We start from the raw sequence: 12296 nt of genomic DNA on the forward strand, positions 1-12296 counted from the left end.
GAAGTTCTTCTGTTTATAATTTTCAAGGGCAAAGTTTCAAACCGAAAGTTTGGGACCGTGAAACTCATTTGTTTCTTTCAACTTTAATTAAAACTGCAAAAATTGTACGAATCATTGAAAAAATTACCCTTCGAAGTAGTAGCTATACATTATCTAGCAAAAAAGAAAATGGAAAATAAAATACCTGGAGTTTCGGGAAAACGTCTCGCGCTTTATCGACGGCACGGAACCAATCGACATATCGCAAGTATCAAGCACGTCTGACCTCGATAGCTAGTTAGATTCCGAGATTTCCTCTTTTAGGTTCTCAGCTTTGCATCTCTTGGTTACAAACACAAATTATCTAAAATGTACATTCTTGGTATGCGTAATTGTTATTACGACTACACGTATATTAGGGATTGATATTTTATACATGGGTGAACGAACGTGAATGATATGTGTTGGTGCGCGTGCACGAAACTGCTAGAGCTGACGCGAAGGCGGAAGTGATAATATTGTAGGTTATCATGCTTTTCGGCACAGGCGTCCGCTTCTGGTTAGTATTAATGGAAAAACAGTATTAGCCCCTACTCTTACTATGGTAGGATTAGAGTAGAATATTTTTTTCTATTAATACTAACCAGAAGCAGACGCCAGTGTGATTACGGGATATAACTTTCCAAAATATGTATTTTGGTTGTAAGATTTGTATCCATGTTTATCTATGGGCTGTACTGGCATTGGAATAAAATTGAATGAATGAATGAAACACGTTCCACTAATAAGGAAACCACACAGAACAATAGAAAATAGAACAATAGCAAATATGAAGGAAAGTGTGCTAATCCGGTAACGTACTTATTTGTTCTTTTGCAACAACCCACGTCCTGTACATTCAGAAAGACTGGTCTCACAACTCGAGATTTAAAATGGCGTCATTGAAATATATTGTAGAATTAATGTTTAAAAAGAAAATGCATTTCTCTATCAATTTTATTGGTCAAAATGTTTCACAATGAAAACTCATGTTTAGGAAAGGAAATATACGCGTCAACCAAAGAGACTGAAAATTCCTGAGGGTTGCTTCGTTGTAGATGCAGATAAGGAACTATTGTTCCGCGGCTTACAGTGACCTTCACCCAGGGTGAATGTGCTCAGGAATCCTTCTTTTGGAGCGCAAGTCAGACCGCTGGCGCAGCCACAGATCCCCACAACAGATGTTCCACATGTTTGGTCCACCGTCGAGAGATCTGTGCAGTGACCTGTGTTTAAAGATGCACATACTATATAGTTGGTAATATTCGCGGGTGATTAAAGTTCGCTGTAATTACGGTAGTTAAATATACCACAATAATACATACATGTACACAGCGATTACTAGACATTGTTTCGCGAAATTTTATACACGCGATTTATGTCCGACTGGGACAACCGCGAAATATTAGCCTCGTAAAATTAAACAACTCTTCAGTATAGCTAGAAATTACCTGGACTTTTTATTTGTTCGACAGATTCCAATTGATTTTGTGATCCTATCTCTATAGAAGAGGTAACACTTCATTGGCAATATGAATACAAAACTGCGATGATGTTGGCACTCAAACAAAACAGTAAAGTAAAGTAACAAATAAACTTTCTCAAAATAATGAACTAAACTTTGATATACTGAATCTATATTAAACGGGACTGGTACAGATATTTACTCTTAATCTTACTCATGAGGAGATAATCTTATCGAGGGCAAATTTTTATAAGTAGATTTGCGTTATGGCCCATACAAAAAGATGATAATTACTACGGAATAGGTATAGGTATTCGTCGAAGAATGGCAATTAATATTCAATTATATAATATTGAATAATAATAATATATTATATATTATATATTTCACAAATGATATGTTTGAACACGACATGTGAGGAAATCAACAATAATTCTTATTTCAAAATCTATAAAACGAGGGCAGAATATAAGTAAGATCCATGCGTTCCTAAATATTAAACGTCTTCTGCTTCATCCATGTTGCCCGCCATATAAATCTAAAGCACTTTAACATTCTCAAAATGAGAGCCGAGGTAGAGAAATATATAAGATATCTTATGTCGTTTCTCTACCGTGGTTCTTATACCGTCTTCAGAAACCCAAGAGACTCTGTCCTGCCGTTTGTTAGAGTTTCTTGGTTTGTCGGAACGACATTCAGAGTATCCACTAATGATCTGATACAAAATATCGTCTTACCTACTAAGTACAGTCTAAAGGCACAACATTGGCCGTACGGACATTCGTAGTCATGACCACACCCCACCACCTGTAAGTAAAGATGACATCAATAACCAATTATACTCAATTACACTCTGTGGGTTTTAATATTTTGTTTCAATTTCTCTGTTAAATATGCCATATTGAAGTGATTTAATGTCAGTGTTATTAATACTACCGTGATCTTTGTCCTTGATTTTTCAATCCTGTTTAGAATATTTTTCAGTCCCTTTTTACATTTATTTGGTCACAAAATGTAACATAATGAAAAAACAATAAAGAATACCGACATAATAACGACATGATAATTCAATCTCAAAATGGTAATAAATATTTTAATAGAGTTTCAGGAAAAACTACAAGGAGAATAAGACCAGGTGCTTAGGAAGAGAAACCGTCTTCTGCTTTATCAACGATACTCGCCATACAAATCTAGGTCAGCACGACACCCATCATACAAATCTAGGTCACCACAACACCTACCATAAAAATCTAGGTCACCACGAAACCCGCCATACAAATCTAGGTCACCACGACACCCACCATATAAATCTCGGTCACCACGACACCCACCATACAAATCTAGGTCACGACGATACCCGCCATACAAATCTAGGTCACCACGACACCCACCATACAAATCAAGGTCACGACGATACATGCTATACAAATGTAGGTCACGACGATACCCGCCATACAAATCTAGGTCACCACGACACCCACCATACAAATCAAGGTCACGACGATACATGCTATACAAATGTAGGTCACCGACGATACCCACCATACAAATCAAGGTCACCGACGATACCCACCTATACAAATCTAGGTCACGACGCCACCCGCCATACAAATCTAGGTCACGACGGCACCCATCATACAAATCTAGGTCAAATCCGTGTTAAGTAACAATCTCAAATGAGATTTAGGGTGGTGACGGAACCACTGGGTACATACTAAAAACACTGGGATATAAAATTTCGATCTAAATGTAGCAAAATCCAAGACAATACAAACAACAATAACTGTCCGTACACCAAATCATACTTCTAGCTCAAAATCACAAGTGATCACTCAAAATGTGTTAAGCTTTATAAGAGGCATGTCTTCAAAATGTTAATGTTCTGCGATAAACTTATTTTCCTGACACACTAGAAAGTATTATGACAACATACAAGGTTTATCGTTTGCCTTTTGATAGGAAACAGACAGACATAATTGAGAGTTGTCGGCCACACAGGCTTTATATACAAACTAAAGTCTGCTAAGGTTATTACTTTTATCTATGTCATAACGATCACCAGAATGTTTGATTCAATGCCTACATCTAGTCATCAAGCGTCATCCGCAAGGTATGCAGAACCCTTGAATTTCGAATATGTAAAAAGTATTCCCATGCTATGTTTTCTTAACGGGTGTTAGTTTCATAATACCTTTTAAAAATACTAGATCTGAGCCCAAAAGTCTAATAAAAATACTAAGAAGGTATTTGAAAATTATACGTAGTCATGACTAAAAACCACCTATAATATCCGAAAATATTCAAATGCGCATGCTTTTGAAAGATGTCATATAACGACACGTTTCAGTCATATATTTGCATTCCTAAAATCTACTAATTGAAAATATTTTATCAGGATATGCCGACAAATATCAAATGTATATATACATGTAGTAGAATATTTTAAGATGCATCTTTCAAAACCTTCACACGAATAAACTGCGCAGTACAAAAGGCAAAAAACAATTCAGTAGATAATAATATCTAAATGAAGCTGAAACATGTTAACATTATTTAGCACTAAATGTTTATCATGCATGTTTCATGCAGGCTGAAATATTCGTCCTTGTAAGTCTGAAAGTAAACAGCATGGAAATAATTTTGAATAAGGTATAAATTCCCGAAATACGTAACTAATAGGCAATGACTCGATTAACAATTATAACATCGATATCAAGGAATCTAACAATACAGAAAACAAAAACCCCACGCTGAGTGACAGGTCAGCCATTACATGTACCTGTACATTCTGTATGTTGTCTCTCGGACACTTAATTTACTACTATCGGCTTAAGGCTTTAAGAGCTACGTTGCCATTGTAATTTATTGTATTGTATATATGCTGTGTGTACTGATGAGCTGTAAAGCTTAAAGTTAATTAAATTAATTGAATTAGATTATTGTACTGCTGCTGATAAGTTTCATTGGTTTATATAAATTAGTTGTAGAGTGAGACAAATTGGGGAAATAGAATGATCTCCCTTAGTACGTGTCCTATATGGCAAGCCAAATTGTCATTTATTTTTACCAAATTATAGAAGATATCTGATATAATATATGAGATGTCTTATATGTTTATGAGATGTCTTATATGTTTATGAGATATCTTATTATATGTTTATGATATATCTTATATAATATATGAGATGGGGGTATTTTTATGAATATGACATTTTAAAATCTGTATAAAGCCATCGTATGCAGTTTCTGCTTCTGTCATGTGTTCCGATGACATTTATCGGTTCCGTCATCGAGTGGAGGTTGATTCCTTATCTCAAATTCTTTATAAGATATCTTTGAAACGAATTATATAATATATCTTATATAATTTTCTTTATTAGATATATGATATAATATATAACATATCTAATATAATATATGATATATCTCATTTAATTTTCTATATAAGATATCTTATATCTTTTATGAAATATCTTATGCACGTGCGTATATGTACGTATATATTATATAAGATATCTAATATATTTTATGAAAATATATATAAAAATTATATAAGATATCTCATCTATTATATAAGATATTTTTTAAAGTATATGATATATCTTATATATTATATAAGATTTAATAAAGTATATTTACATTTTGGTGGCAAAGTCACAATATAAACTAAGTAAAAAGATTTGCAGTCTATGTGACCATAATTGACACTCAAAACGTGACAGCAATCCATGCCGCGCATGAATATATCCACCCACCGGAACTACTTGTAAATAACGTAAACAATCATGGCTCTATGAAAAAAAAAAACAACCTAGGACTACGTCGTTTTTTATGTTAATTAAAAAGTATCAGAAAGAAATTTTATACAATATTGATACACAAATAATAAAAAGAATTGAACAGACTGTGTTTTTTTCGTATTATTTCAATGCACCTTTTTGTTTGCTAATCTGCCCGTGACAATGATAAATTTTGAAAAAATAGGCTGTTCTATTTGTCGAACCCCATTGACGAAATCGCTGAATATTGGCATTTTTATGCTAACTCAATTTCAATTTTCCAAAATAACAAAACGAATATGTCGAGAATGTAAATATAAACATTAAACTGTCTTTTTTTGGTGTCTATGGTCGATATAGATGCCAGAGCTTTGCAAACAAACGTGTCATATTGTGCGCTAGCAAAGCTCTGGCATCTATATCGACCATAGACACCAAAAAAAGACAGTTTAATCCTTAATTATACGATATCTTGTAAAATTAAAAAAAATAATCCTGGATCAACATAGTTCTATAATAATCGGACAAGTATTGAAGAAAAGAAAATCGTACATTGTTCATTGGCTAATGACACCAGACCTTTTTTCATTATAGCCTGATTCACCCCGAGATATATCTACACTAACACATTTAATAAATGTTTCCCATTCAATCATCTACCAATGACGGTTAACGTTGTGTGGTCTGTATATAATACGTAATACATCAGATCAAGTTGATTTCATTTCTGATAATAATAAACTAAATCATCCAATTAACATGACCCCCGGGTCATTAATACTGTAATGGTGTCCATTTGATCTCCATATAAACTATGTACTATTCCCATCAGTGAGGTTCAGCATGGCAACGTCAATTTTGTTTCATATTTAAGGAAAGTCATATCAATTTAAACATTGCACTTTACAAAGACATCTCGGACGTCAATTATGTGTTTCCAAGTATACAACCCTCATAGAGCAGAATATATATGATCTCTGTAAACAACTCTAATTCTTATTCAAAATTATTAAAACAAGGCCAAATTGTGGATGAAAGATAGTTTCCACGGACAAATTGAAAAATTACAAAGCGACCAGGTGTTCCGGAAGATCAAGTACTGTGAAGCTGGTTAAATTATGCGGGGGAACTATTTCGCGGTTGTACCGGTCGGACTTAGTTTGCGGGTATAAGATTTCGCATACTCGTGCATTATAAAATGTATGCAGTAAACATTATACACAATACTTTTCCGTATACAAAATGTATATATAAATGTTCGCTTGTTATTTATTTGCGTGCTATATTTATTGACAGCGAAATTAATTCCCCCACGAATATTACCAACCATACAGTACCTTCTTCCTCAACGACGACACTGCTATATAAATCCTCATTCCATCAAGTAATGCAACGTTCTCATGATAAGAACAAGGGTGATAACAAAAAAAACCTACTTGAATTACCGTTATTTTGATGTGTTGTCTATATTGAATTACCGTTATTTCGATGTGTTATCTGATGTTGAATTACCGTTATTTCGATGTGTTATCTGATGTTGAATTACTGTTATTTCGATGTGTTATCTGATGTTGAATTACCGTTATTTCGATGTATCATCTGATGTGGAATTACCGTTATTTCGATGTGTTATCTGATGTTGAATTACCGTTATTTTGATGTGTTATCTATATTGAATTATCGTTATTTCGATGTGTTGTCTGATGTTGAATTACCGTTATTTTGATGTGTTATCTGATGTTGAATTACTGTTATTTTGATGTGTTTTCTATATTGAATTACCGTTATTTCGATGTGTTGTCTGATAATGAATTACCGTTATTTTGATGTGTTATCTAATGTTGAATTACCGTTATTTTGATGTGTTATCTGATGTTGAATTACTGTTATGTCGACGTGTTATCTGATGTTGAATTACCGTTATTTCGATGTGTCATCTGATGTGGAATTACCGTTATTTCGATGTGTTATCTGATGTTGAATTACCGTTATTTTGATGTGTTTTCTATATTGAATTACCGTTATTTCGATGTGTTGTCTGATGTTGAATTACCGTTATTTTGATGTGTTATCTGATGTTGAATTACCGTTATTTTGATGTGTTATCTGATGTTGAATTACTGTTATGTCGACGTGTTATCTGATGTTGAATTACCGTTATTTCGATGTGTTATCTGATGTTGAATTACTATTATTTTGATGTGTTATCTGATGTTGAATTACCGTTATTTTGATGTGTTGTCTGATGTTGAATTACTGTTATTTTGATGTGTTTTCTGTATTGAATTACCGTTATTTCGATGTGTTGTCTGATGTTGAATTACCGTTATTTTGAAGTGTTATCTGATGTTGAATAAATGTTATGTCGATGTGTTATCTGATGTTGAATGACCGTTATTTTGAAGTGTTATCTGATGTTGAATTACTGTTATGTCGACGTGTTATCTGATGTTGAATTACCGTTATTTCGATGTGTTATCTAATGTTGAATTACCGTTATTTAGATGTGTTATCTGATGTTGAATTGTCGTTATTTTGATGTTATCTGATGTTGAATTACCGTTATTTCGATGTGTTATCTGATGTTGAATTACCGTTATTTTGATGTGTTATCTGATGTTGAATTACCGTTATTTTGATGTTCATCTGATGTTGAATTACCGTTATTTCGATGTGTTATCGATGTTGAATTACCGTTATTTCGATGTGTTATCTGATGTTGAATTACCGTTATTTTGATGTGTTATTTGTTGTTGAATTACCGTTAGTTTGATGTGTTATCTGATGTTGAATTACCGTTATTTCGATGTGTCATTTGTTGTTGAATTGTCGTTATTTCGATGTGTTTTCTATGATGAATTACTGTTATGTCGTTGTGTTATCTGTTGTTTAATTGTTTCCTATTACATATACACTTACATTTACTGTTATTCCGAGCTGTCCTGCTACATAGAATTAATTACATATCTTATTATCATGTTTTGTAGAAAAAACTGTTATTTCGAATCTTTTAATTACCTGTGATAGACGGCAGCATAGGAAGAGACACAGGAACGTGTAGTACTGGCTCTGTCGAGATAGAGTCGCTCTCATGTTTTGTTGTTGAATTATGAATACATAACAGGCGTTTATCTGTCCAGACAGATAGCAGATTCTACTCGTTGAAAGGTCAAGGATGTCTATGCAATGACAAGGTCAAGGTTGTTTATGAAATGGCAAAATGTACACTCTCTGATGTTTACTCATGATAGTAGAGATTCCATTTCGTCGCATGTAACCACCAAAATCGTGATCGTGTCGTGATCTCGTCAGAGCTATTTGGTTATATGTATTTATGTTGTTTGGAATGGTTAATATAGGTGATTATATAGCCTCTCAAATGTAAGTTGGCATTAATTAGAATATCAACGGAACAAACTACAAGCTGAACCGTGGAGGAAATCAGGAAGATAAACATACAGAAAGAGGACTGCACTGAATATGTTAAAACGATTGTGAACTTTATGAATTAAGATAAATGTTACATTTTGAACCCGTATTTCATTCTAAAGCATGATTACGAGAACTAAATATCTACAAACATTCTCAAAGATAAAAACAAACAAACAAGCCAAAAAAAAAATTAAATAAAAACCCATAAAAAGCCAAATAAACGAATGAAAAAATAGCAATATGTATGCATATTCAGAAAAAAAGGTTTAAAGTACTGATTGTTTATACATGTATATACATTATTATAATAGCTATACACTATATCAATAGCTATTTTTGGTTTTGTTCGTTTTGTTTAACGTCCTATTAACAGCCAGGGTCATTTAAGGACATACCAGGTTTTTGAGGTGGAGGAAAGCCGGAGTACCCGGAGAAAAACCACCGGCCTACGGTCAGTACCTGGCAACTGTCCCACCTTAACCACTCGGCAACCGCGGCCCCTACCAATAGCTATATACACTTTATATACAGCTGTATACACTGTTTAAAATTATATTTACACTGTATCAATAGCTATATACGTTATATCAATAGTAATACACACTTTATCCAATGTTATATACACTATATCCAATGTTATATACACTATTTAAATAGCTATATACATTATATCAATAGCTACATACGTTATATCACTTGTTATACACACTTTATCAATAGCTATATACACTGTTTAAAATTATATTTACACTGTATCAATAGCTCTATATAGTATATCAATAGCTATATACGTTACATCAATAGCTATATACACTATATCAGTAGTTATATACACTTTATCAAGTGTTATATACACTATATCAATAGCAATATACACTATATTAAATGTTATATACACTATATCCAATGTTATATACACTATATCAAATGTTATATACACTATATCAATAGCAATAAACACTATATCAAATGTTATATACACTATATCAATAGCAATATACACTATATCAATAGTAATATACACTATATCAAATGTTATATACACTATATCCAATGTTATATACACTATATCAAATGTTATATACACTATATCAAATGTTATATACACTAAATCAAATGTTATATACACTAAATCAAATGTTATATACACTATATCCAATGTTATATACACTATATCAAATGTTATATACACTATATCAAATGTTACATACACTAAATCAAATGTTATATACACTATATCAAATGTTACATACACAATATTAAATGTTATATACACTATATCAAATGTTATATATGCTATATGAGATGTTATATACACTATATCAAATGTTATACACACTGTATCAAATGTTATATACACTATATCAAATGTTATATACACTATATCAAATGTTATACACACTGTATCAAATGTTATATACACTATATCAAATGTTATCACACTGTATCAAATGTTATATACACTATATCAAATGTTATATACACTATATCAAATGTTATATACACTTAACCAAATGTTATATACACTATATATAATGTTATATAAACTATATCAAATGTTATATACACTATATCAAATGTTATATACACTATATCAAATGTTATATAAACTATATCAAATGTTATATACACTATATCAAATGTTATATACACTATATCAAATGTTATATACACTATATCAAATGTTATATACACTATATCAAATGTTATATACAATATATCAAATGTTATATACACGATACATGTATCAAATGTTATATACACTATATCAAATGTTATATAAACTATATCAAATGTTATATACACTATATCAAATGTTACATACACTTAATCAATAAATATATAAGCTATTGCAATAGCTATATACGCTATATTAATAGCTATATACACCATATTAAAATTATTTAAGATTATCAGTTATTAACAGGTATATATACTCCATAAATAGTTACATACATTAAATGAGAAGAATGATATATTTTCATAATCTATTGGAAAATATACACGATATCAACGTTATATAATTATTTTAATAGCTAATAGACTATATCAAAATTGTGTGTTAGAAAAGCAGTCTACCTACGTCGACAGAACCAGATAAAGCACATACATGTTCTTCATCTTACAAAACTCCACATTCTTTTTTCTTTGGTGTTCCTTATCTGTTCCGCCCCTTTCTATATTTATTCCCGTCTTCGTTAAAATACAATATACGTTAAAATAATCTGTTGCGTGACACATTTTGTATATATTCCCTTGTTACGGAAAGGACGTAAGTAAGTTGTACAACTTTTGTTCAATCCATTTGCTTTTATCTGCAATAGAATTGATTTAAACAATCAAAATTCATATAAATTATCAGTCATAAATAGTTATACACACTCTTTCAATAATCACAACATCAAATTAACAGTACAATGCATTATATTAAATATTATAATTATATCAATATATATATATACCCTGAATTAAAACTTAAATAAAAATAATATGAAAATATATCAGTAGGTATATACACTTTATAATTGGTCGCTACAGTATAACTGTATTAATTAATATGTTAACATTTATCGATTGTTAACCTGAGTGCTGATACATAAACCAGCCTGAGGTTGTTTACATTATAAGATCGGCATGTATGTATTATCTCATATAATTTATATCAGCATGTTGAACGATATGGATTTCCGCCCATGGCTGTACGTCTGATCTTCACCGTATCAACATGGCAAACTATGCATGTTAAAATTAGAGTAATTCACGAACTTTCACTTTGTCAAGCATTTAGAATTTATTTCTGAACAGTGACAATGCTACCTGAATTAATCATTTTGAATATAATTTCAAATTCAAAATCTCATCACGTAACACATATTTTAATGTGGTAACACTTTTATAATAAAAAAAAAGAATCATTATCTTTCTTTCATTATTTTCTCGATAAAAATAGTTCTTATTATTGCAATGAATCATTTCATATTTGTTATTTTTGCATAGACATCATAATCAGTTAATTTAATCTACACTGTCAACTCTATTTTTATGTATAAACATGTTATACAGTTTATATATCATTTATCATATAATGACTATTGAAATTAATATTGACAGGGGCATGTGCTATTTCAATAGTCTGTGCTTTGAACACCTTACTGTGGTGTTGAAGTTGATATAAAAGACAGAGCTTTGCAGGCAAACATAATAATGTGTGCTAGCGCAAATCTTTTGTTGCCTGAAAAACTCATTCCAAATGTTGTTTTCCTTTTATCAAATGGGTCTTGTATATTCCATTATAGAATTCCGCATCCTTTTTTTTAATGCCAACAATATCAGTTTTGAAGATTAACACTGCCATAACATATATACATCCATGCATGATCGTTCAGACTAGTTAAGGATGGGAAAATGTATATCATGGAAAATATGGCAAATACAGTGTATACAAAACTTCACAACATCTCTTTTTTCGGAGAGTTATTTTTCGCTTTCTTTCTTCTTTGTGTATTATTTCGTTTATCATTTGACATTTTTATATAGTTATATATATATAAGACTCTGGACTTGGCTTTTCAAAGGCAATTTAAACATGCACGTGAAAAATA

The 12296-nt window shown here is 31.4% G+C and overlaps 1 protein-coding gene across 1 annotated transcript; it reads right to left on the reverse strand.

The window, feature by feature from the left end:
* Nucleotides 1-957: 957 nt before the first annotated feature.
* On the reverse strand, nucleotides 958-8410 carry LOC117316837. Its single transcript, XM_033871619.1, has 3 exons — nucleotides 8281-8410; nucleotides 2221-2290; nucleotides 958-1244 (listed from the first exon to the last, which is right to left on the reverse strand). Exons 1-3 carry the CDS (start codon nucleotides 8353-8355, stop codon nucleotides 1033-1035), a joined length of 357 nt encoding a protein of 118 aa, XP_033727510.1. The 5' UTR covers nucleotides 8356-8410; the 3' UTR covers nucleotides 958-1032.
* Between the last annotated feature and the right edge of the window lie 3886 nt (nucleotides 8411-12296).

The sequence above is a fragment of the Pecten maximus genome, chromosome 18, assembly GCF_902652985.1.
Source record: "Pecten maximus chromosome 18, xPecMax1.1, whole genome shotgun sequence".
Lineage (NCBI taxonomy): Eukaryota > Metazoa > Mollusca > Bivalvia > Pectinida > Pectinidae > Pecten > Pecten maximus.

Bases quoted from the DNA above. Each gene is read 5' to 3' on its own strand.
- LOC117316837 (XM_033871619.1), bottom strand. From the start codon at position 8,355: ATGAGAGCGACTCTATCTCGACAGAGCCAGTACTACACGTTCCTGTGT. The intron at 2,291-8,280 runs GTAATTAAAAGA...CTTTACTTACAG, and splicing joins TATGCTGCCGTCTATCACAG to GTGGTGGGGTGTGGTCATGA. The intron at 1,245-2,220 runs GTAAGACGATAT...CTTTAAACACAG, and splicing joins CTTTAGACTGTACTTAGTAG to GTCACTGCACAGATCTCTCG.